This window comes from Styela clava, chromosome 8, assembly GCF_964204865.1.
Source record: "Styela clava chromosome 8, kaStyClav1.hap1.2, whole genome shotgun sequence".
NCBI lineage: Eukaryota > Metazoa > Chordata > Ascidiacea > Stolidobranchia > Styelidae > Styela > Styela clava.
Genome location: NC_135257.1, coordinates 8,136,703 through 8,161,975, shown reverse-complemented (window position 1 = coordinate 8,161,975; position 25,273 = coordinate 8,136,703). Strand labels below are relative to the sequence as shown.

The 25,273-nt window shown below is 35.6% G+C and overlaps 5 protein-coding genes across 8 annotated transcripts; 3 read left to right on the top strand and 2 right to left on the bottom strand.

Moving 5' to 3' along the window:
• Positions 1-2: 2 nt before the first annotated feature.
• LOC144425617 (coiled-coil domain-containing protein 14-like) lies at positions 3-3,721 on the bottom strand. The gene has a single exon (XM_078114958.1). The coding sequence runs from the start codon at positions 3,545-3,547 to the stop codon at positions 1,751-1,753; it is 1,797 nt and encodes a 598-aa protein (XP_077971084.1). The 5' UTR covers positions 3,548-3,721; the 3' UTR covers positions 3-1,750.
• Positions 3,722-7,232: 3,511 nt separating this feature from the next.
• On the top strand, positions 7,233-10,018 carry LOC144425785 (trypsin-1-like). 3 transcript variants are annotated; one of them, XM_078115423.1, is made up of 2 exons: positions 7,233-7,363; positions 8,346-10,018. In XM_078115423.1, the coding sequence occupies exons 1-2, from the start codon at positions 7,309-7,311 to the stop codon at positions 9,542-9,544; spliced, it is 1,254 nt and encodes a 417-aa protein (XP_077971549.1). In that variant the 5' UTR covers positions 7,233-7,308; the 3' UTR covers positions 9,545-10,018. The 3 variants fall into 3 exon arrangements, with proteins under 3 accessions (XP_077971549.1, XP_077971550.1, XP_077971551.1); XM_078115424.1 differs by having other exon boundaries at positions 7,323-7,428; XM_078115425.1 differs by lacking the exon at positions 7,233-7,363 and adding an exon at positions 7,522-7,689.
• On the top strand, positions 9,991-12,675 carry LOC144425784 (WD repeat-containing protein 27-like). The gene has a single exon (XM_078115422.1). It carries the CDS (start codon positions 9,991-9,993, stop codon positions 12,349-12,351), a length of 2,361 nt encoding a protein of 786 aa, XP_077971548.1. The 3' UTR covers positions 12,352-12,675.
• A 657-nt stretch (positions 12,676-13,332) lies between these two features.
• On the bottom strand, positions 13,333-15,298 carry LOC144425803 (uncharacterized). The gene is made up of 3 exons (XM_078115472.1): positions 14,943-15,298; positions 14,706-14,776; positions 13,333-14,412 (listed from the first exon to the last, which is right to left on the bottom strand). Coding segments are annotated over exons 1-3 (519 nt in total). The 5' UTR covers positions 14,945-15,298; the 3' UTR covers positions 13,333-13,966.
• Positions 15,299-16,130: 832 nt separating this feature from the next.
• LOC144425804 (uncharacterized) lies at positions 16,131-24,342 on the top strand. 2 transcript variants are annotated; one of them, XR_013477663.1, is made up of 4 exons: positions 16,131-17,922; positions 20,325-22,022; positions 22,177-23,206; positions 23,519-24,342. XR_013477663.1 is itself a non-coding variant. In XM_078115473.1 (3 exons), exons 1-2 carry the CDS (start codon positions 17,778-17,780, stop codon positions 20,600-20,602), a joined length of 423 nt encoding a protein of 140 aa, XP_077971599.1. In that variant the 5' UTR covers positions 16,576-17,777; the 3' UTR covers positions 20,603-23,206; positions 23,519-24,341. The 2 variants fall into 2 exon arrangements, 1 of the variants encoding a protein (XP_077971599.1); XM_078115473.1 differs by having other exon boundaries at positions 16,576-17,922; positions 20,325-23,206; positions 23,519-24,341.
• Positions 24,343-25,273: the final 931 nt, after the last annotated feature.

The following is a 25,273-nucleotide window of genomic DNA, read 5'->3' as shown; positions in this document are numbered from 1 at the left end:
AGCTAATAAAAGTAAATGATTTGTGTTACAGTGTAACAGTGAAGTACAAAAATATATGATGAATTGTCATAATTTATATTCAAAACAGTACACATCAATAGAAGTCATTTTATGTTTTGATGAATGCTAAATTTCAACAAAGAATGTACATCAACAATACAATAACATTTTGAAAAACAATGAGCCAAATAATCACCAAAACCAACCATATTAATGTAAATAGACAGCCTTTGGTTGATGTCAAACCATGTTATTCAAGATATGAAACTCCACAAAGAATATATTGTTGAAGTATGAGCAAATAGGAAATCCAATATTATATTTCTATCATTCTTGAAGATGCCAACTTCATACATATTATAAATACTAATAATACCCAGTGTTGAAATTCATGTAAAAGCAATCTGATCAAGTTATTTTACAAAACCTAATATAGTACGGTAATTGCAAAATCTTCCAAATTGAGTTTTATACTAGAAATGTGTCTCAAGTACCTTCAACTCTTCTGAGTTGTAGAGATAACCTGAGCATCTGACAAAATAATGCATCATTCATGTTACATAGCCAACATAAAGACAAATACAAAATTATTGGAATAATGAAAGCCGTTCCATACTACATTTTGAATAGTCATTTGTTTACCGTTTTTATCTGCATTTTGAAAAATAATGTTAGAATATAATATGAGCGAAATGAAAAAACAATGCTACACAATAAAGATAAGTTGATCACCAATCCTCTCCATGCTAGAGAATATGAAATCCTTTCTGAAAAGGAATTTATGAATATGCTAGGCAAACAAGTTGTATTCAGTTTTATTCCTCAGTAAAAGTAACAATAAAACACTCAAGGGTGATAAAATCTTTATAAGGTGGCAAATATTTATTTAACTGATGCTTGAAATGTAAAGCTTCATAAGTATTGTCGCATATTCCTTGTATAAATGAATATATATATTATCAAACCTTATATTGGACAAAACTCATAGATCGTAGTAAAAAAACTGTTTGAAGTTATTCTCACTAGATGTAATATTAAACTAATGCTAAATACGCAAAGCCTAATGAATAAACTAGAATTCGGTTGGAAACCGAAGACTTATCGATCGAAGGTTAGGGGATCCCCCAAAACAGTGGTCTTACTCCATAGTGACACCGTGCGTCCCATCACTAATTATTTAATAACTCGCTAATTATACGACATAATCCATCCAAAATCGATAGGCTTCTGATCCCAGCTAAGATGAATGCACATGCAAAATTTGGAGGAGATTGAACCTCGCTTTCGTGAGATATCGCGTGCATCTAACACACAGACAGACAGACAGACAAATACCTATCAACATACTTACCGATCAAGATCGATAAGTAATAAGATTTTACAGAAATATAAATCTATTTTAAATGAATGTTGAACCAAACTAGTTAAATGCATCGGAATTAATTCTTCTTCTGGATAGAACAATGATAATGTAAATGATAATGTAAGTAAAGAACAATGATAATGTAAATAATAAGATTTCTGTAACAAGCGTATCATTATTTAATATTATTATAAATCATTACAGAATCCAAATTTTTCATCAGTTGGAACAATGAATTTTTATGCACAAAGGGTTGATGCACCAAAATTTTGTGACACTTTCGAATTTCTATTTGGATTTTCCCCAATAAATGATATGATTTGCCTGGATATGAAATTCCTATATCATTCTCAAAAACAAACTGTTGGCACTGTTCTTTCAACATAGTCAATGTTTTTTATTAACGTTTGACATGTCATGTAAACTATCCTGTATTCTTTGAATGTCTGCGTCCAAAATGGCAAGCCCATTGGCAAAGTCATTTTCATCTCTCGTAGTAAAAGAAATGAAGGATGAAGAAACAGAGTTTTGTTCCCACAACGTGGGTTTCGAACTTCTTGAAACAAGAGAATCATCACTAATGCCGATGTTTTCAAAATAAGGCGACTTGGTAGATGATGGAGATGTTGCTGCTGACGTTGTTGGCATAGAAGATAATCGACTGCTTTCTAATACATGGTCATAATTGTTAGGAGGCAAAAACTCCTCTGTAGTATGACTACCTGACATGAAAACTGGAAATGAAGGGCCAAAATTTTCTTTATTAGAATGAGGAGGAAACGTCTTAGTCATTGGAAAACTATGTTGGTTTAACACTGATTGCGGTAGAAAGCTTGCATCTCCTTGATAATTGGTTCTTGTATGTTGTGGTGTATTCAAAACATTTTTTAAGTTATTTAAAAAAGCATTTGAAACATCACTTGAAGGAACATTCGAAGATTTCTTTTGAGCTTGAGATGCCTTTCTCAAATCTTCTAGTAACCGAGACACACTGCTTTGAAGTCCTTTATTTAAATCATTTAATCTTGTAATTTCATCGTCTTTTTGTTGGAGCGAAACTTTCATCAATTCACCTTCAGTTTCTGCATCACTAAGTTGTCTTTTCAAAGCGTCAACTTTTTGCAATGCATTCGTCACTTCCGTTTTAATTGTACCAGCTTCTGTGGAAAATATTTCTCGACTTTTCGAAAATTCTATATCTTTATGAAGTAAATCTTCATCGAGTTTCTTTTTCTCTTTTCTTAAATCAGAAATAACATTTTCTTGTCTTTTATTTTCATCTTGTAATTGCTGCATCAATGATGATAATTTCTTGATTTGTTCCATCAATGTTTGATTCATGCATTGAACTGTTTCCAGTTCAAGATTTATATCTTTATCATTGTATTTTTGTTCCTTTTCTGCTAGTGTTTGGTTCAAAATTCTTAATTTTCTTTGAAGAGTGGCATTTTCCTCTTTCAATGAAGCAGTAGCAGATTCTATTTGCGAATCAAAATTCTGAGATTGGATAATTGATAGGTCACTTTGCAGTGCAAAAAATTCTTTATCCATCGTTTCAATAACTTTCTCCAGTCTTTTTAAATTTTTGCTATCGCCACTACTGACAACTGATTTCGCTGTCACTTTAAGTTTTCCCAGCAGTTCGGACAATAAAGTTAAACGTCCATCACAGTTTGGTTGATCAATAGGAATCACAAATGAATATTTTGTTTCATTTTTTAACGTTTCATCCTGGTCAGAAGGTCCAACATCCCTAACAGGTGGATCATGCTTTTCCTGACCTGTTTGATTGGCAGAGTTATAATTGCAAAGAAGCTCAATCAAACCACTGGAAACAGAAGAACAAACGCTCGACCTGGATGATGACTTGGAAATATCGGAAAGCGATTGCAAATCTGTGTCACATGTTTTACGATTCTTCAATTTTTCAACTTTCAAAGGAGTATTCAGTGGTGTAGAAGACACATGATAAGTTCTAATTATACAAGGTTTATCTCTACTTTCCGACGTTTTAATTTCTGATTCCGATTTCTTTCTAGATCCCAATTTACGTTTGACAATACCTCGCTTTTGTACTGGGTTAGGAGCTGCGAAGGTTTTCTTTTTATCAGCAGATTTAATGTTACGTCTGGATCCGTTTTCGCTACCTTGATTTTTCACTCTCGATTGTTGCTTATTATTCATTGTGATTAAAAATTACTATCAAAAGCATAATATTAAACTTTAAGAGTCATAAAATATCAGTTGAAATAACTTTAGTATAAAAATAATGCTTCCTCAAAACATGTGCAGACTGTGCTGAATAACAAGAGTATTGCAAGCCCACAATTTCGAGGGGGGAGCAATTCTTTTTTGTATAATGACGTAATACGACGCAGATAAAAGTAGCTACTGATATCTAACAATATTTTAAAAGAATCGTTCTACAGACGTACTCCACTACAGAAGTTATCAGAGGCACATAAGCGTATATTTTCACCTATCTCGTTTGGTCTATTACTCTATTTGGTGAAAGAATTATTGATAGCAAGCCAAGTAACGTCCGGATTTCAGTAAATCGTTCAAGAATAGAGCAGAATGGTGTTGGAAAAGGCATATGAAACTAAGCCTTACAGTAAATGCGAAATTTTATTTGGGGGAAAGCATGGCCCCCTTAGCCCCCCCCCAGGGATTCGCCTATGCTGAATAATATCTGGATAAATATGGTTCTGAGTTGCCATTTTTGAAATATTTACAATATTGAAATAACAGCGTATTTGACTTCTTATAATGAATTTAAAGGACACCTCATCCGAGAGGGAGTATTTTCAAATATAAATTTTGAGTTTTTGTCCACTATCAACTGCTAACTTTATATTGAATATTCCTGAACATGTTATTATGAAGATATAGCCAAATATAGTTTCATGATATTCTGTTATCTAATGTAAGATACTGATTTAAGATAAGATTTATTTTTTAATTTGGGAACTTAGTCATGTACGGTAATTAGGGCTGGGAATGGTTAACCGGTTAACCGATTTCAGATAGTTAACGGTTACGATTTATTTTAACCGTTAACTGACATCTCATGTACAAATCATCTTCATACCGTACAATTTCTCAAATATGATTACGTCATCGCAAATTTATCTCTTGTGGCATTTAATTCAAAAGAATATTATTAACTGTGTGGGTAAGGACTCAATAAATGTGAAAAATAATGGAAGTACTAAGATTGCTGATTATGGAAATTTGACAATGATGAATTCAGAATCAGTTTTCGGACGATTTCGAAATATATTGTTCACGATTTCATTGCAAAATCGGATATTCAATGTCATACAACAAGTGCGCAGTTGTTGCCGTTTTTCTTTATATGATATATATCTCGAAGTAAAATTTGCACATCGAACACTGATAATTTGTCGCATAAATTACGTTTAACAACGGAATCAGGTTTTCTAAAATACTTCCACGCCCGAACCACGCTGCCTATCTCTTGCAGCAGAGCAATCATGAAACTATCTCTATTCGTGAATAATTTTAATAAGCGATACCGGGATAAGAACACGCAAAATTGCTTTATATGCATTGTGACGTAACATGCTGAAATTATAAATAATTATGCCAAACGTCACGCAGCGGTTAACCGGTTAATTTTACCTGGGTAACGGTTAAAGTGTTTTCCCTGAAATTCCCAGCCCTAACCGTAATGCATTTTGTTGTGTGTGAATGCCTTCTTGATGCACAATTTCGATAGTCTATTAATTGTTGTCAAGTTCGATGATTACAAATGAATCGTGTCGCAATGATCTCGATATGAGCAAGATCACTGGGGTCAGTGAGTTTATATAATATAGGATTTACATATTTATCCCAGAGGAGAGGAAAGCCGATAAGACGGCTTAATCATATGGCGAACCACAGCCTCTCGTCCGATTACCAGCCCAGGTCGGGTATGGGAATAGTTAGCAAGTTATTTGTTTTCGGAAGCATGGACTTGATGGTGCAGGAAGAAGTAACTGACAAACGTTTAAGTGGAACACCTTAGAGCGGCAAAGAGTCCAGCAATTCTCTCACACACAATCATCCCTGCATGGGATTCGAACCTGCGAACCCATGTTGGGTAATCAGAGACGTTTTCATAACGCTTAGCATGATGCCCCACACCGCCAAGCCATATACCTGTTTAGTATAAGATTTACATATTTATCCCAGGGGAGCGGAAGTCCGTTAATAAGGCTTAACCATATGGCAAACCACAGCCTCTCATCTGGTTACCATTCCATGTCGGGTATGTGATCACCGTAGTCAGTAATTTGTTTTCGGCAGTATGGAGGTGATGGTGGAGGAAGCCGTAACCGACCAGCGGTTACGTGCTACAGAAGTGGTGACTTCTCTATGCCCCATGGGCCAAGGCCACGGCCCATCTAATAGGGCCGCAGCCCATTGGTGATGTGCCATGGCCCATGTGACATAATTTTTTGGTGATGTTGCCAGATGGGGGTTAGGAATGACATATGCAAAAATTGAGCCAGGCCAACTAGAAGTACAAGTGGTATTAAACTATACCAGACCCAATGTTTACTTGTACTCAATTTAAGTATTTTTACATAGTACAGTAGTACTCCTCTTCGGCCCATTGCCAATGGGCCATGTCCCCATCCCATCGGCCGTAGAGGAGTGACCACTCCCACTCATTACGTGAACCACCCTACGTCGGCGGGGTGTCCAGCAGTCCTCTCGCACATAACTTTCGCCGCATGGGATTCAAATCTGTGAACCCATGCAGAGTAATCAGAGGTGCGTGGTGGCGAGCGTATTCTTAACGATTAGCCACACCGCACCGCTTAGTTGAAAATTGTGTGAATATTGTTTTGACTGAACGCGAACAGGCATACTGATACGGGACGGACTAAAAGTAGGCACTTGCAATTTGCAAATTAGGCACTTTTTTAGACCCTATTTAGGCACTTCGGACAAAAAGAAAAATGGGCGTAATAACTTTCAAAATGATAATAAATTAATTAAAAATTGTCAAATTAAATGTTGAACACGCAAAGTGCAACAAGTAAACCCAATGATAATATTTATAACGTAGTATTAGAGGGGTCGCTCGCGCTCTGTCACCACATATGCTAGGCACTTATTTAGGCCCTTCGAAAATAAAGAAAGTTGTGAATTATCACCAATATAAGACCGAGAAATAAAAATATAAGTCACACTAATTCGCCTAGGTAAATATCCAACGAATGCACTTGAGTATAGTAGTGGTATTTAGGAATAATTAATTGTTATAAATTGCCTAATCAAGTGCCTAATTTCTAAGTGCCTACTTTTAGTCCATCCCTACTGATACTGGTATGACAAGAATTTCATTCTGCCTGAGATAGACTTATTTGAAAAAACATGAAAATTTCACACCCCAACTTTCCGTTTGGCTTTATTCGAGAAGTTACGGTATATCCAGACGTCGGTAATTTTACATTCAGACATTAACATTTTTGTTTTGTGTTATTTTAAGAAGTCACATCGTTTACTTCGCTAGACCCCCAAAAATCTATACGCATAAAAACTTTATCATTCAGATATATTAAATTCTGTTTCTGACGAAAACGATTTGTGCTGTCTCAAATCTCAATGCGAAAACAAGCATCCCCTTATTACACAAAATTTCAGCTTTGATGACGACAAAACTTTTGAATTCCAGCTGTCTGGAATTTGGAAACCGCTGCACGCTTGACTAGTTTTAACGTAAATAACTGGCATTCTTGGTCAAATCAGACAATTTACGGTGTGTATTTGTATTATTTTAAAGCAGACTAATATTTTAAAATATGAAGGCTTTTTACCGTTACAAAAACTTCAAAAAATAGTTTACATCGAGTGGCAAAATGAAACAGACTATCAACGAAGACCAAAAAATGCTGGCGAAAGGTCGTTTCTATAGCGACGAGCAGTGAATGCGACAGTATACCGGGAAAGATGATTTTGTTTTTATGTCAAACATCGTCATGGGTGGGTATCAGTGTGACAGAATCGCTACTACACGGCACTCTTTCTTAATTTCACAATGAAAAGAGGTCTTATTGTACTATATATAGTAGATATATAATGTAGATTATAAATTACAATTTTAATTCTAGGAAATATAAGATACTACGGTACTGTACTGTAGGGCGTAGGCCATGTTCAGGAGATCGTAACTCCAGTTTTCTTGTTTAAAAATTAGCACCGGTACCGGTAACAGTTATGAGTATGGAGTATGTTCTAAATTGTATCATGTTTAACAAAATACCCAGAACGAAACATATCAGCATACTGGTATAGAAGTTGTTGTACAGGTATTCAATGAGTTTGAATTTGGAAATGCAGGAAAGTTGAATTAAAAATGATCTGATTGGTTCTCTTTTTATGCTACAGGCTACAGCTTTCAAAAAATAAATGGAATTTTACCATTCAATTGCACAAAATGAAAATTGAAGACATTGTCTTACTGAAACACTCATAATCATGAAATTTTTGTTTTATACCATTTTTAATTATTGTATTTCGAATCAAGAGTCTGAAAAAGTGCAACAAATATAGTACTTCTGTACTTTGTGTAAAATAGGTGTTCTCTTTGCGACCCCTAAAATTCGTTTCGGCCCCTAGTTTGAAAAGCCCTGATATAGGCTATATATATAAATATATATTTAGGTATATAGTAATATAGAAAAAGATCAAATATTGAAAACTTGGTAAACAATATCATGAATTCAAGTAAATACGGAGAGCAATTTAATCATTATTGGGTATTAATTTTTTATTTGAACGTCCATGTTCGGTGTATTATTGCTATGTTATATTGAGTTATATGATCCATCGGGATCGAATATATCTGACATTTCATTACTTAGCTACATCCTGCTTAATTTGCATGATTTTGCTGAATGGTATATTAAATATATGAATATGATGCTTTTTGTGAAAGTTCCATAACCTTAAGTTTAATACACAGGGGGTGAAATATCCATGGATAAACAATCAAGGCCGACTGACCAACCCCAAGACAGACGACGGTCAAGCGCTTCGCAACGCCGTGCAAGCTCTGCTGGTAACCGATCGTCACAGCCACAACGTCCTGCAACATGTGGCGGTAGAAAACTTTGTTTAATTTCTTTTATCGTTGGCATTATTGTTGCAATTGGGGCTGGATTTGGGGCAGGATATTTGGTATATGCCTACACTTTAAATGACAGTGGAAATTTAGATGTTATGGAATCTGATGATCTCCCTGCTGCAGATTTTGGAATTCAGACAGACAATGCCTCTGAGAGTGTAGTACTTGAATCTAAAGATGAGTTGAAAGAGCCTAAACGAATTGGGATCGATTCGTCAGAATGTGGAAAGTTGGGAGAAGAGTTGAGTCAACGGTTTAGAGGGTTTTCAGGAGATGTGCAATATCGTAACAAACGAATAGTAGGTGGAAAATTTACCTCTCTTCAGAACTTTCCTTGGCAAGTATCGCTATGGACAAGAAATCGTCATACCTGTGGTGGTAGTATCATTTCATCTAATTGGATTGTCACTGCAGCTCACTGTACTCACCCATATCCAGCTCCAGAAAATTGGACAGTGTATGCTGGAGCTACTTACATATCCGAAATGGAAGCAGAAGCAAACTTAACACAAGTTGTAGCATTGTCAGATGTAGTATCTCATCCAGAATTTGACCCTACAACATATGATAACGATGTAGCTTTGATGCGAATGGAGCATCATTTGATAATGAATGATCACATTTCACCGATTTGTCTACCTAACGCAGATGAAGAAACAGTTGCTGGTCAGGTATGTGCTATCTCTGGATGGGGAGCATTATCAGAGGGAGGAATCATGCCCAACAAACTGCAAGAAGCAACAGTTCGTGTTATAGATCTCAAAGTTTGCAACGCTGATAACTGGCTTATGGGACTTGTTACAGATTTGATGATATGTGCTGGAACAGAAGATGGAAGCATGGATGCCTGCCAAGGAGATTCTGGTGGGCCGTTGTCATGCAAACGAGAGTCAAATAGTAAAATTTTCTTGCCAGGATTAGTCAGCTGGGGAATTGGTTGTGGAGAGGAACGTATGCCAGGAGTTTATACAGACATGAGACTATACAAGTCTTGGATTGTACAGAATGTACAAAGTGTCGAACTTAGATATGAATAGTATTTGTTTAGTTCAATTTTATATGCATAGAAGTAGAAGTTTCATGTTTACTATTGAGCTTATATTGGTTGCTGGTTTATTAATGTAAGGAAATATGAATGAGAGAAAAAAAGAATATTTTTAACAATGTACTCGTATATTATGTGGTTGGAATCTCCATTAGTCAATGAGTAGAGGTTAGGAAAGAATTGGATTTGTAAAATTGTACAGATTCATCTCAATGTAAAACTTGTTATAAAATTAAATTAGTGATACTTTGTGACATTTTTCAATGTGTAAAATATGTGAGCCAAAGATACTCATTTTTTAGATGGTGTACATTGCATATACCTACCGGTAATTCAAATATTTTCAAACTTGGATTTTTCACATTTAATTTTGAGAATTTTCCAAAGCATTCACGATTTATACTGCCTGACGTTTTATATCTATAAGTTTATTATTTAATGCATGTTTTATTTTATTTATTTAGAATGACAACTATAAATATAATCAAACATTATCATACTCAGAGGCTTGTGAAAAATCAAATTGCTTTTGACAATGAATATTTTGCTTATGTGCATGAAAAAGACATCCTTTTGAACAAAGTGAGACATGGATATCCAGAGCATATAAAATTATCTGGTCATCATTCTTCTGTCACTGCATTGTGCATAGGTACTAATGATGATGGCACATATCTCGTATCAGCTGGAAGTCATTATATTATTTTGTGGGATGTCTGTGAGATAGAAAAATGTTTTACATCTGGAAACCCAGTACGGGGTAGAATCATTACTGACTTAAAAAACAATGCCCCAATGAATCTTACTATATCTAAAAACTGCTCAAGAATATGTGTGGTTTTGTGCAATGAATTTTTGATTTATAATATCAAAGATGCATCAATCATATTTTCACTATCTAATGATACGGATTCAGAAGTTTCTTTTTTGTCTGAAAAACTGATAGTATGTTGCTTCAGCGGTGTGAAATTGGAGATATGGGATATTGAAGAAAGCCTACAGGTTTGGACATCATCCATGTTTAAGAGTTCGATATCATATTTAATAGCATCAAATAATATATTAACTGTCGCATGTTCAAACAATGTGATCAAATGTTTTGGGATAAAGAACAATGTTGAGGAATTTTCATGTCAAGAAAGATTTAAGGTTGATTTAGATAAAGAATTATTTCATCATAATTTAGTTGAACAGTTACAAGAATCCAACAATAATATTCATACTCGCATTATTTCTGTTTTTATGGCCGAGTGCAAGAAGATTGCTGATGACATTGATACAATTGAATATAAGCTGATATGTGCTACAAGCCAGGCTCTTTGTATCATTGATTACTTGACACAAGAAGTAGAAGTTTTGCATATAAGAGATTTTGACTTAGACTCCTTGATTACAGCACATTTTTGCCAAATTGACGGGGATTCAGTGTTTTGTTTAGCAGTGCCAATGTTTGACCAGAAAATAATTTCTATGGACATTGCTTTTAACACAAAAAATGATGGGTATCAAGAGGATGTCATTACTATTTTACCAAAATCTCCCATAACTGATGGTTCGATTTTAAAAAAAGAACTTGTACCAGTAAACAGCACACAAAAACCTAAAAATTCCAAACAAAGTTCCGTCACATTCCATACCAAAATAAAAAGTTCAGGATACAACAAAAAACCTCAATGTCAACAAATGTTCAAGCCAAATACATCATTCAGTGCAAAATCCAGAAAAACGCCCAAATCAGTGACAAGGCCTCATGTCACACATGACATTCCCTGCTGTGTGACCGATTGGTCTATTCCACTCAAAGAACCAAAGTGTGTTTCGATTGGAACCTGCAATATCAACCATATATCTTTATCTGAATGTAACCAATATCTCGCATGCTCATTTCCTGATAACTCAGCTACATTACTGAATCGTAAAACTAAGAATCATCTATCAACTCTATGCGGACATAATGGACCTATTCTGGGAAGTTATTGGAATCATTCTTCTACATTCTTATTAACTTATTCAGCTGATTGTTCAGCAAGAATGTGGAAAACTGACCAACCAGGAAACTCAGTTCTTGATCTTTCATTAATAAATGGAAATTTGAGTAAAAAGGTGGACAAAATCCCAAAAATTGTCACACAGGCACAGTTTTATTATGTGGATAAGTTTATTATCCTAACTTTCGGTAATTCAATTGGTCTTTACTCTTACTATATTGATGAAAGTCCTAAATCAGATGTGAAACGATATCTGGAGAGAAACAAATATAAACTTGTGAAGCTTTTCACTGATTCTGACTGTCAATCTATCACATGCTCGACTGCACCAAATAATATCTATTCATATGTGGTATTAACATGTGGATCTGATAAAACTGTTCAAATTTATGACATGAATACAAGTTCATCGATAGCTTGTTTGAAAAATGTACATACCAGACCTGTGAGCCAAATAGTTCTAAATACAGGGTCATCATTTATCCAGCCAGAAAACTATAACCTATTTACAACATCAGCTCCCACTGATGGCATTAAATTATGGGATATTCGATCAATGAAATGTGTAATGAAGTATCATTCCCATTCTTCAACTAGCATTTGTCCATTCGATGTTAGTCCTTGTGGAAAGTTTATTGTAACGTCAGGCGATGACGATTGTATATATATTTATGATACAAGAAGCACGTTGCTACAAGTCACTTCTAAGCAAAAAGACAAAATTACCTCAGTTTCCTTTTCGAAAAATGGGAAATCTATAATGGCTGGATTAAGAAATGCAAATTTGGTAACTTTTGACACAATTTGTTGATTGAATTGGAGCGCTAACACATGGAATAAAATCAACTGGATTCATTATCTTGAAATGATAAATTTTTGCTCTCCTGAGAAAATTGCAATAATAATTTTAGATTTCATAATCAATTACTTCAATCGGCTGAATTTGTGTAATATTACCATGTCCATGAACATTCGTTCTTTCGCGTTTTAACTGTAGTATTCATTTTTGCGCACATCCCAGCTTAAGAACCTTTGAAAATTGTTGTTTTTTAAAATAATTATGTCTATCTTCTCTTTGTTACTGCACGGTGGTGAAATAAATACTACTTAAATGCAGTGTTGTACTATTGTACATTTACAGTGCCGTACTTGCGTTTAATTTACTCCTGACCTACACTGATGCTCTGGTTGCGGATGCATGGGAGGGTAACTCTGGCCATCCGACTGTAACATAGCGATAGAAAGGGCCCAGCCAACCCAAAAGGGGGGGGGGGTGTATTTTTAAACCACGCTTGCACATTTTGTTCCGAAAAAAGTTCAGATTAAAGGCAGCTACTGGTATCTTAAAGAAGCTCTCCACAGATTTCGTTTAACTCTGTTAAGTGTTGTTACGTTTAGAGAGAGGATTGGAAAGAAGCCAAAAAACTTCGGGTGACCAGTGAATCGCTCACGAACAGAGCAAAATAGTGTTGAAAAGGACACTCGACTTTGTATCTTCTATTATTCTATTATTTGAAACTTTCCAGTTCGGCACTGCCTACCCAATTTTTTCCTTTTTTTTTTGTAATTTTTCAAGGAAATATCGTTTTGACTTTGAGCAAATGCCTTTATTGCCGGAAATTCTCCAGTCATTTTTTGATAAGTCTGTTGCTGATAATCGGTCAACAAGAGTTTTTATACAACATAGGATGACCCCCCCCCCCCCCCCCCCCCCCAAAGGTAACTCAATGCCTGCACATAAATAATCACGATGGCAAAAATATCAGAAATTATAGCGTAACATTCCTTATTCAATAAAAATATGCATTTATTCATGGAAATTTTTATTAAGTGCATTTGTTTATACTGTATACTATATATCATATAAATTTTAGACGCGAGTTAATGATATATATATATCAATAAAAAAACAATTTTTCAATTAAATTCCACAGCAGTATTAGAGAACGACTTCCAACTCTAACATTATTCTTTCACACATAGACTCAAACTCGTGAAACAGTTATTTACAAAATCATCAATTAGAACAGCCATGCTTGCCATACTCAAAATGCATGACTTTAGGAAAAACTTGAAATAGTTGAAAAAAAATTTGACAAAACAGTCGTATAAACTAAAGTATTAACGTTATAAAAAAATTCACTACAGTAAATAACAAGTTGAAAAAGCGATGTAATATAGTAACAAAAGACAAGAATAGAATGCTCTGAAAAAACGTTCGAATGAATAACAGACACATAAGAGCACTTCTTAGCATTATACCAAAACAAGCGATTGCATAGCAAAGAAAAATACGCGGCACTAATTTCGTTCTCGTGGTTTATGGTTCGTACATATACAATCATATAAACTCATAAGCCACACATCATTACAATTTTATACACGCGGGGAGGTATTTTCGAAAGTCTTTGTCATAAATCATTTTTTTAAATATTCCCGTTAAGAGAATAGACTGCTTGCTCGTATGAGGGTGGGGCTGCACTAGGTGGCCTATTATATTGAGCTGCCGATGGGGCAATATTTAATGAACTGGTTTGAAGAAAATTGTTGTTGTAGATGTCTCCTCGGACTGTAGCCCCAGTTCTTGCCGTAGTCCATTCAGGATTATATGGTGGAGGAGTTTCAGATGCCACAGGACCAGTGACAGTATTTATTGACGGTGCAATGTGGTTCCGAGTTCTCATTGCGTTACCTTTATATCGAAGGATATATCCAAAAATGCACAAAAGTGATCCCCCAGCAATCACGATATACCCGATGTAATCCGGTTCTATAAAACTACCTACAGCTATTGTGAAGCCGACGATAACGGTAAGTATTCCGAGTAGAATAAATCTTCCACCCCATATATCCAAAAATAAAGTTTTCTGCTCTGAAAAATTAAATTCACTGTTATAAAAACCAAAACATACATGTTAATTCAACTTTCATTTATTTGTATATATATATATATATATATATATATATAGTTTCACTTCGTTTCTCTTTTGCTGTAATATAACAGTGAAACAGGCATTTGCTGAATTTGGGTAGTTACCAGCGTGTTTTGGTAGAAGTACAAACAAACAATTTCAATTAAAAGTGATTACAACAGAAATTTCTGGCAGTTCCAAACTTGAATGAAACTTATACTTTATATGACATTATAAAAAAAACTAAACATACCTGGTGTTTGGCACTGGAAAGATATTCTAATTCGATGAAGAATTCTACTTCGTCGTGAACGACGTACAGCCCTGTGATAACCATGGAGGAACGTAATATATCATGAGATAAGTAAGATTGACGAAAAAGTTCTATCGAACTTTGTCAGACGTTATAATTGTTTTAGCTTAGCTCTCAGTAAAAAAAAAGTTAATCTCTTATGCTATACAAATTTATCAGTAATTCCGCATTACTTACATGGTACGTCTTCTCTTATTGAGCACTGTGTGTGACTCGTTGAAATACGATAACAGTATTGAAGGCCTACGCTAAGCGTTCTATGTTTGTTTTGTTCAATCGGTGACAACGATAGGTCCAACAAAAGAACCCAGACAAAAAGTTTGCCTTCGCCCGATACTATAATAGATTTGTTCATTTTTAAAAAGATTATGATATTCAAAGATCGCCTGGACTAGTCACAATTTACCGCCCGTTTCAAAATAGAACCATAAAGCGATCAGAATAAATACATTCCAGGACTTGATCAAAGTTTTGTCATTGAAGTTCATTACAAAAATCAAGCGCAGGGAGAAAGAAGAGCACGAGCCATGATTACGTTGACGTTGCAATTTTCGAGAATTTGATTATCACACCATTATTTATATAATAATTGAGTTAAATATATAGCATATACTTGGCTAAGCGTGAAAATTCTAGACTTGTATAGTACAAATACTTAAGCGCAAAGTGCACGCGTTCTAAAGACTATTTTGCACTAGAAAATACGTAATTAAATGTAATTATTTTAACCTTATACACGTATTAAACGAGATCACTTTTTGAACGCTCGTTATAATCGATTTCCGATTCATTTCATTTTAATCCGATGCCAAACAAAACAATAGATTCTGATGAAATTGAACTCCGTTATATTAAAAGTAAAGAAACTGCTGCATAATCGATTTTTAGGATTCCCAGCGGAAACTTTTGAATGCCTCTAAATAAGGAGGACAGTGTTGATAACGATTCATTGGTATAAACTCAGGATGCTGATATGCGGGTGGTAAGGTCGTATTTGATGTTTAGCGCTATTAACTTTCTAATGCGATGAGCAATTATTATGTTTTTGTTCTATCAACTTGGGCGTAAACATTTATTGTCTTGAAAAATATTCAGAAAGAGATAAAGCCGTTTGTCTCAGATTACACATTAGTTATATATATTTGTATGTGTCGAATTTATGTTGGGAAATCCTCCGAATAATATCATCTTGATATCAATAGATTATTAGCGATAGCATTGTTTTATTAACAAGAAAAACGAACATTTGTAAAGATAATAATGGTGTAAAAGAACGGCGTGACAGAAGGAAAAAGCACAGTATGCTGCCAGCATTTCATTTTAGGAAGGGGATGGGATGGATGTTCCCAAATTTAGGGAGGTGTGGACATTTTACTATTAGCGATAAAACTGTCACCCTTCTAAATTAGGGGAGGGGGTGGAATTTTAGTGGGGGTGTAGGGAAATCACTGTGACAGTGTTAATAAAACATCTATTAAGAAAGTGAATAATGCATGCGTCTATTTTATCATTCGTTCATTACAGAAGTTCAAATTTGGCAAATTTCCACTGTGAGAACGTTTTTATAGCAACTTTATTTTTTAAGGTGGCTTTGTCAACCAACCATCAAAAGGTTTCATAGATAGAGACAATTATAGACTCCAGAGGTCATCCATGCCACAACAATGTCTTCATCGCGCGCAACCAATGCCCTTTGTTTAGGGATGGGAATGGTTAACCGGTTAACCGATTTCAGATGGTTAACGGTTACGATTTATTTCAACCGTTAACTGACATCTCAGGTACAAATCATCTTCATACCGTACAATTTCTTCAAAAATGATTACGTCATCGCAAATTTATCTCTTGTGGTATTTAATTCAAAAGAATATTACTAACTGTGTGGGTAAGGACTCAATAAATGTGAAAAATAATGGAAGTACCAAGATTGCTGATTATGGAAATTTGACAATGATGAATTCAGAATCAGTTTTCGGTCGATTTCGAAATATATCGATTTCATTGCAAAATCGGATATTCAATGTCATACAACAAGTGCGCAGTTGATGCCGTTTTTCTTTATGATATATATCTCGAAGTAAAATTTGCACATCGAACACTGATCATTTGTCACATAAATGACGTTTAACAACGGATTCAGGTTTTCTAAAATACTTCAACACGCCCGAACCCCGCTGCCTATCTCTTGAAGCAGAGCAATCATGAAACTATCTCGATTCGGGAATAATTTTAATAAGCGATACCGGGATAAGAACACGCGAAATTGCTTTATAAGCATTGTGACGTAACGAGCTGAAATTATAAATTATTACGTTCAACGTCATGCGGCGGTTAACCGGTTAATTTTACCCGGTTAACGGTTAAAGTGTTTTCCCTGAAATTCCCAGCCCTACGGCTTTGTTATCTCACATTTTGAATATACTGTATTTTGAATCCGATTTTCTCCATGATAAAATTCGGATGATTTAAGCGAATTGCTAAATTTGTCTGCAGCATTATTGGATGGCTGAATTTCATCGTATTTTTAACCAATGAGAGAATAAAGTCAAAAACTATATAAGTGTTCCTTTGATCAAAATAAAACAGCACATTTGTTTGCATTATCTATATAAAAGCCCTCTAGTGACTTCCTCCGTCTGTGAATATTGAAATTTGCAATATATATAACGGTCAATTTTTTGTTGACTTAAGCAATTTATTTTCTCAATAACTACAGCCCATCAACAACAACAATTTGGCAAAGCGAAATGCCTGATGCAAATCAGCAGCTTGCCAGACAAATCTGCAGCGCAGTTACGAAATGTTCGTGGAAACTCTGAAAATCGCGATTGTCGAATAATCATATTTCCGCAACCATAACGTTCACGAATTTCCTCAATATTTTAATAGAAATCATGCGCAAATAAATATTACTTTATTATAAATATATATTAATGGTATTGACTGAAAATTTTATTACAAATATATAAATAATAGTTTGCTTCCGAAAACTCAATTAATTTTAATTCAACAATGGAAAATAACGACAATGAGAGAACGGATTATGACAAGCAGATTTACCTCATGTACAACAGAGATATGATTCCAGTATATAATACACCTGTCAGGAATTGTAGCGCATCTTCAGAAAGAACAAATCAAGCCTCAAATTGTCCTTGTGAGTTATTGGTGATATATTTGAATTGACTATTTTGATTCTAGTATGATAGTCAATTGTATACCGTGTATCAGGGGCGGACACTTTCCATAATTTTGGGGGGGCGAACTTGGATCGCCTACCGAAAAACACCGCGCCGTGTATCGTCACGTAACAATAACCTGTCGATGTCATTCTCTAAGTATTAGCATGTCATTTTGTTACTCATATATCGATTACCTAGGCTGCTTTTGCTCGGACACGGAACTTGCGCGTCACTGAACCAATTTCTTGAATTCCGCGAGAATTAGCCCACGGCTCTTGCTAACAAACAGAATATAACAAATTTGAGGAGTCGTATTAGGTTATTGTTTCAATTCCTAGTTCTGCATAAAGCGCACTAACGCCGTTTCGTAAAATTAGAAATGCAAAACAAGGTAACAAGCTATTGTGCGAATTTTTTTCCTAAATTTTTCCAAGGAATTATCATTTGACTAGTAGAATTGCCATTATTGCCGATTTATTAAATCATCATTTGAACTCGACATAACATTCAGGATTCACGCAATGACTTTGCAGGGTTTTTATTTATAATTTAATACGAAAATAAACAGGCACAAGTTCAGGCGCGCAGCCAGGATTTTAAAAAAAAGGCGGGGTCAAAGTCGGAACTTCCCATTGCCGTCTGCAACAAGCACCGCGATTACGCGCTCGTTAAAAGAGCCGCTTATTTAAGCGTATAATGATTTTTCTGTCAATTCATGACAGCCACGAGATTCTAAAATGTCCGCGGAATAGTCGCCGCGATTACGCCACTTGTTAAAAGAGCCGACTTTATCAACGAAAACTGATTTTTCACTTGTGCAAAGTAATCAATCGAAGACCGATACGGGCATATTCAAAATGTCTTGATTTATTAATTTAATTGTCTTCAATTTAAACTGCGGTTGAGTCGACAAAACAAGAGCCACTCTAAAACACGACGGCAATCCGCGGACATAAAAATGTGTGGTAAACTGCCCGTTTATATATTGTTTTGATCCGTATTTTTGCTATTTTGCGCATTCGATAAATTTGAGATGTACTTGTCACACTGGCTCCGCTCAATCGCAATGTTGTCACTCCGATTATTTTCAAAGATAGAACCTTTCGAAAAATCCGTAAATTTTCTGTCAGTTCTCACGTAGTAAAAGTTATTTCAGTACAATAAAAATACATAAATAAATACAAAAAGTGATCGAGTATACTTTAATTATCTTATATATCATCACAAATCGGGGAAAAGTCGCGTTCTCAGCTTTGTTTAATGTTAACACGAAAATTTTCGACGTCAATTTAAAAGTAATGGATAAAAAGGCAAATCCCGCTCACAATTGACCGTGTTTCGATTTTAATGACGAAATGTTTTTAAAGGTCAAGCAAACATAACTTGTGCCGTAGGCACACGAAATTTTGCGATTTTCGATGCCTAGAAAAGCGTTTTTAGACTGTCGCGGGCCTCAACAAATCTTATATTGTTTACAGTTTTATTTTTAGTATTTTATATTTCCGCTTTTCAACTTTTCGACATAGTAAATGCTTTGATCTTTGCCCGCAAATTATGCTGGGCCTTGCACGAAATCCATAACGTGAAAAGATACGTCCAGCGGTGAAGATTGTTTATAACAACTTTAGATCTAGTTAATTTTTTAGCGATAATAATTAATTGTTGTAATGAAACACAGTTTGCCTCTTTCACTTCTCTCGCAAGTGCCAACAATAACACTATTGAAAGATTTTGACAATGAGAAAATCATGTTAAATTGTACAAAAATGAATTAGTTGTGCAAAACCGTGGCGCGTGATCGGCGGTGCGTTTGAAGACGGAGTATTACCCGTGCGGGCGCGCATGTTTCACAAAATTGTGAGGTGCTCCGAAGGCGATCTGGTCCAAATTATTGTAAAAAAACATTTATAATATCGGTAACTATTAACCGTTTAATTGCGCTTGACTATCGCACTTTTCGGAAATGATAATTTTGTAAGGCGGAAACAACATGTATTAAATTTTTTTTTGCGAAATTATTGGGGGGCGACCGCCCCCCCTTGCCCCCCCCCCCCCCCCCCCCCCCGGGTGTCCGCCCCTGCGTGTATTGTAATTTGTAATCCAATATAAATTCAGTTTTGGGCAGTCAGGGTATACTCCGAAATTTTATTTTTTAAATATTGACATACTGTATAATGGTATTTTAATAGGAAAGTTATCCAAGAATGGCCTGTAGGTTATAGTTTACTATACGAATAAAAAGCTATTGACTTTTCGATGACAGAGATGTTGAAATTGGACGCAGTTTTAGCATTATCACCATTACGTGTTTGACAATATTGATCCAATCATTTATTCGACTTTTATCTATAAAAAATGAAATTCTAATTTTGTTCAGCGTGTTGCATAAAACTTGGATGGCAATGGAAAATGAACTTATCTCCTCGTTGCTGTCAACGACTCATCTGTATCTTATCATGTACGGCAATTATCGTCGCGGGAGTTGTTGTGATACTAGCAGGACGATATACTGAAGCAGCGGACGAGTTTTTAGCTGTTGGTTCTAACTTTATATTTTTCGGATGTGTACTGTCGTGTGTTTATGCATGTACAAGATGCAACAACTACGCAAGTAACGAAAACGAGAATGACGAGGCGGTGATCGTATCAGTGTGATATTTTCGCTGTGGATACAAAGTTAATTGGAAAGACTTGTTGCAAAAATAAATTCATATTACCTCACCTTGAACATCAGAATCATGACATATCAAATATGATGAACACTTATGATCAATACCTTTTATCTTCGAATATCTGCTATTTTGATCTGTCTGTCATAAATATGTGCCAGTAATAATGGGTTCCATTACATTTGAACCCACGTACATTTGAACCCACGACAATTGCACCTGCATGCCATTGCACCTATGGAAATTTTTTTGGTTTTACGGATATTTGTACCCATAATAACCTAACCCATAGGTTTTAGCACCCGCATATTGATTGAACCCGCGGATATACACATGGGTTCAAATGTACATGGGTTCAAATGTACGGTCACCGTTATAATGTACACCAGGGTGGTCCAAGGTTGCGAGGTTGAAGGCCCGCAAAAACTTTTGAGGAGGTCTCGCGGCCGCAGTCAGAGAAAACCCCGAAGGGATTAAAACATCGCGAGTTTACTTACTATAAATATATTTAAGAATGCGAGTTTATCGTTTCAATCAGTTTTTCAGGGAAACTTTAGAAAGCCTTTAGGTATTTTGAAATTGCTTCCCGAGAAATATCGTGGGATTTTCGGTATCTTTTCTCTTGTTCGGTTTTGTAATGTCGCTTAAAATTATATTATTCACGACGGATATTACTTGAAAACACACCAGACACTGTGTGTTGTGGGTAAGCAAATACGCTTCTTTTCAGTTTACTTCGGTCACATTTTTTCTACACTCATTGTATGATGAATTGTTATATTTGAAAACATTTATTACTTGTAGCGTGAGCAGGCTTATAGTGCTACCGTCAAAAAACAAACCAAGTCCGTTCAATTTGAGGACCTCGGACCCAGATATAAAAAAAAAAAACTGTATCGTACGGCGCTAAGTCAGCTCAGAGGAATGTCACTGCTGTCACATGACCGATGCTTAAAAATAGAGTGGAGTTTTGACTAAAATAAAGGCACAAAACGTCTGTTCAACGGAGGAGTTACTTGACGCGAGCTTATTTCACGGGCTTGGTAGGGTCTTCACGAGACAATTCATTCTCCTTTTACCGATCACAGGACGGCATTCCCATATAGCAGTCGGTGGTTCTCAACTTTTTACTGATTGCGTACGCGTACCACTTTGTGTTTTTTACTCTGGTCGCGTACCACATACTAAACTCCCTTCTGGGGTTGGGACCAATGGCAAAAGAAACGCGCTATGAGAGCATTTAATATGACACTACATCCATTTTAGACTTCCGTGCAAAGTTTCAACGTATCAATTTTATGTAGTAATAACGTATTAATTGCGTGCGAAATTACGAGATCATTTGCGTCGTCTGCCTTCAAAGCTAAAAGGCTTTAATCATCGTTTCGTTTTAGGTGGAAGTATCGGTCGAGGGCGATCTAAAGACAAGAACTGGTAGCGCTATAAACCAGTTCAGCGAATACAAACGGTATAGAAGATAAAGCGTTGTCGCCATATTTTAGCCAACTCAAAAGTTAATTGTTACAATTATTCAAAGTTGCTCGCGTACCACTCAAAAAGCTTCCGCGTACCACTAGTGGTTGAGAACCACTGCCATACAGGCACCGTCTTGACGTTTATATATACAGCAATGAAATTACGTGATTTTAACAAACATCAATCCCGACATATGGATTAGGAAAAGGACTATTCTCAGTTGGAAGAGTTTAAAAATAAATCAAAATTGTTCTGCTAACAAATACAAATATCTTCAAAAGGTTTAGTAGTGTAAGCTAAAAATTGTTTTGCGGGCCGCACGGAATGTGTCGGCGGGCCGTAGTTTGAACCACCCTGATGTACGCTGTACAGTATTGAAAAACTGCTGAACAGTTAGAATCATAGGACAGCATTTGCACTAAGTTATGCCAAGTACAGTCATCAGTATCATACACAAGGTCAAACTTTAAATAAAAACATTCACGGATTTACTGTAAATGCCAAAAAGCAGAATGAAAACGACAAAGAATTAGTTTTAGTTGTGTAGCTAGAATTATATTTTCGGGAGATATACAAGTAGAAAGGCTTCGCACCTTTTTACACTCGCCAGTCACCAGACTCACTACATGTGTTGTATGAACAGTAAACCCGTAACGTTACTTTCTTATTTATTCGGTGGTTTTCGTGGCCACGTATTTTTTATTCAATTTTATATGAATGTGATAACTAGAGTGTATCGGTATCGTCCATTACAGTTTACCTTTTTTATTTCATTAAAACTTTATGTATTCAATATCGATTGCAATTAACTGCATCATTAATTTCTTAATTAATTTCATTCGCTGTTTTATATATATTGATTTTTATTTCCGAAGATGTTTTGGCTTCTTGTCGGTGGCTATTCATAGGGACTTCAAAATTTTTGAGTCGCAGGAACCTTGTTTCGACGCCGGATGCCGAGCAAAGCTGATAATTAGTATTCGAACAAAGGAAATGATCCAGACGGTGGAAAGAGCGCCAGAAATCTGTATTGCGGACGAAGAATCATGCAGAATCAAGAATCTGCGGGCAGAACTCAATTTTGCGTCTGTGAACCAGGAAAATGAATTTATAGGTAATACAGGTAAAATATCTATGACAACCCACTCATCGCGTGCATGCTTGCGATGCTTCACGCAAGCTAAATTGAGAGAAGAAGATTCCAGGCACTTTCGATCCCATTGTTATTTTAGGTTGTTTGAGTACTATTAATTAAAAGCGTTTTTTTGGTGAGAAGTTTCGATTTATTTAGCGGAACCGCTGAAATTTGATGTCCCACATTCACCTTCTCCGTTGAACAATATCCTCTAACAGTTTAACTAGTAGATTCAACAAATACAAAAATAATGTTTTAAAAGTACATATATATATATATTAATTGTTGCAGATTTGCCACAGGGAGACAACGAAGGTTTCAGAAAACGACTTTATCAATCATGTGCACTATTTGTTTTCGTTGGCAGTTTTATTTGCCTTCTGAACGGAATCGCAATGGTTGTGATAGGTACCTCTCCGGAAAAGTCCGACACATATACACCTGGGTTATTTTTTCTTGTATCTGGTTGCATTTTGTTCCTAATCGCCGCAGGATTATGCTTCAAGTCCATGAAAATGATGCTATCCACTGAAAAAATTTCTTCAATTGATCACGAAGCAGACAACTCGAATACGAACAGATTCGAAATTCCCGGAGAAAGTTATGGCCTATTTTTTTACGAAGACGACGAATATGAGGAAAATCTGTATTCATCTATCTATGACATTGATCACGTATAATGGGAGATATTTTGGAATATGGAGCTGTTATGAATGGGAGGGTTTCGGACAAAATTATGCGAAAAAGCAGGACTTCTCCTACACACAATCTTCAGTTCTGGCCCTTAGTCTCTTTCCAGATAAAAATTTTATTTAATAAATTTTCAATGCAAGGTTTCACGAGCATTGATTCCGTTTACAGGGACGTAGCGATCGAGATCACCCCGTCTTTACTATGTTTGTTCGTTAACAATGACTCCTATTCTCAGCATTTTATAATACTTATTGATGCCGACTTATTGACGTTATTCCGATTACCATGCTTCATTTTACATTAAATCATTTCGCGGCCTAAATGTTGTAACATTATTTGCAACAAATTTAGATCAAATATTATATATTTGCGCATAATTTAAATACCTTACTTATATGATATGGCTTTTCCGAAAATACAAAGTTATATCGCAAAAAAATGCATATTGTGACATTTATTTTGCACTCACGAAAAAATTAACTTAATTTTCTAACTCAAGTCGATGATCCTATCGGCCAAGATTGACACAAATTTGGTCGAGTGTCGGAGGTTTTCAAGTTTCAAAATAAGTTGCCGCGTTTGGTAAAGCCAGTTAGTTAATCATATTTGGCCGAAATATTGCGAGGCATTGTGGAAAATATATTGAGCAAGGAAAAGTCCGGACTGATATAAAACCGGTAACAGAACATCAAGGTTTTGTAATTGAAAATGGTTCTCGCACAGAATAAACACACTGGCTCATACTTGATATTTGATAGCAGTTAAATTGAGAATATTGAACTGTTAAAAACAAAAAAACGATCGTCGAAATTCTTAAATCTCGTTGCCTTGGTTAAATATAATCCAATGATCAGGACATTTTCAATTAAATACTGCATAAAGATATTTATACATTAAACATTTAGGCTACAATTTAGCTTTTTTTTTAATTTTAATCATGCATTGTGGTGGAGAAATCCCACTATTTAAATACGGGTAACTATAAAAATAGAATAGGATTCTGGATTCGATTTAAGTATTCTAAAACAGTGGTTCCCAACCGCCGGTCCGCGGACCGTCAACGGTCTGCAAAGGATTTTTACCGGATCGCGGGAAATCCCGTCATATTGTTGTTTCTCTGCCGTCTCAATCGCTTTACCGATGCCGAAAAGACGAAGTTGCGTTGGTTCATTACGCAATTTCTCTTCCGTCGTCATATTGCTGATTTTTACCGGATCGCGGGATAACCCGTCATATTGTTGTTTCTCTGTCGTCTCAATCGCTTTACCGATGCCGAAAAGACGAAGTTGCGTTGGTTCATTGCGGAATTTCTCTTCCGTCGTCATATTGCTGTTTGACAAGCGCGACATTAAT

Excerpts from the sequence above, each read along its gene's own strand:
- LOC144425617 (XM_078114958.1), bottom strand. The coding sequence starts at position 3,547 with ATGAATAATAAGCAACAATCGAGAGTGAAAAATCAAGGTAGCGAAAAC.
- LOC144425785 (XM_078115423.1), top strand. The coding sequence starts at position 7,309 with ATGCGACAGTATACCGGGAAAGATGATTTTGTTTTTATGTCAAACATC. Across the intron at positions 7,364-8,345 it reads TATGTCAAACATCGTCATGG|GGGGTGAAATATCCATGGAT; the intron begins GTGGGTATCAGT and ends TTTAATACACAG.
- LOC144425784 (XM_078115422.1), top strand. The coding sequence starts at position 9,991 with ATGCATGTTTTATTTTATTTATTTAGAATGACAACTATAAATATAATC.
- LOC144425803 (XM_078115472.1), bottom strand. Across the intron at positions 14,413-14,705 it reads TTTCCAGTGCCAAACACCAG|AGCAGAAAACTTTATTTTTG; the intron begins GTATGTTTAGTT and ends TTAATTTTTCAG.
- LOC144425804 (XM_078115473.1), top strand. The coding sequence starts at position 17,778 with ATGGAAAATAACGACAATGAGAGAACGGATTATGACAAGCAGATTTAC. Across the intron at positions 17,923-20,324 it reads TCAAGCCTCAAATTGTCCTT|CGTGTTGCATAAAACTTGGA; the intron begins GTGAGTTATTGG and ends AATTTTGTTCAG.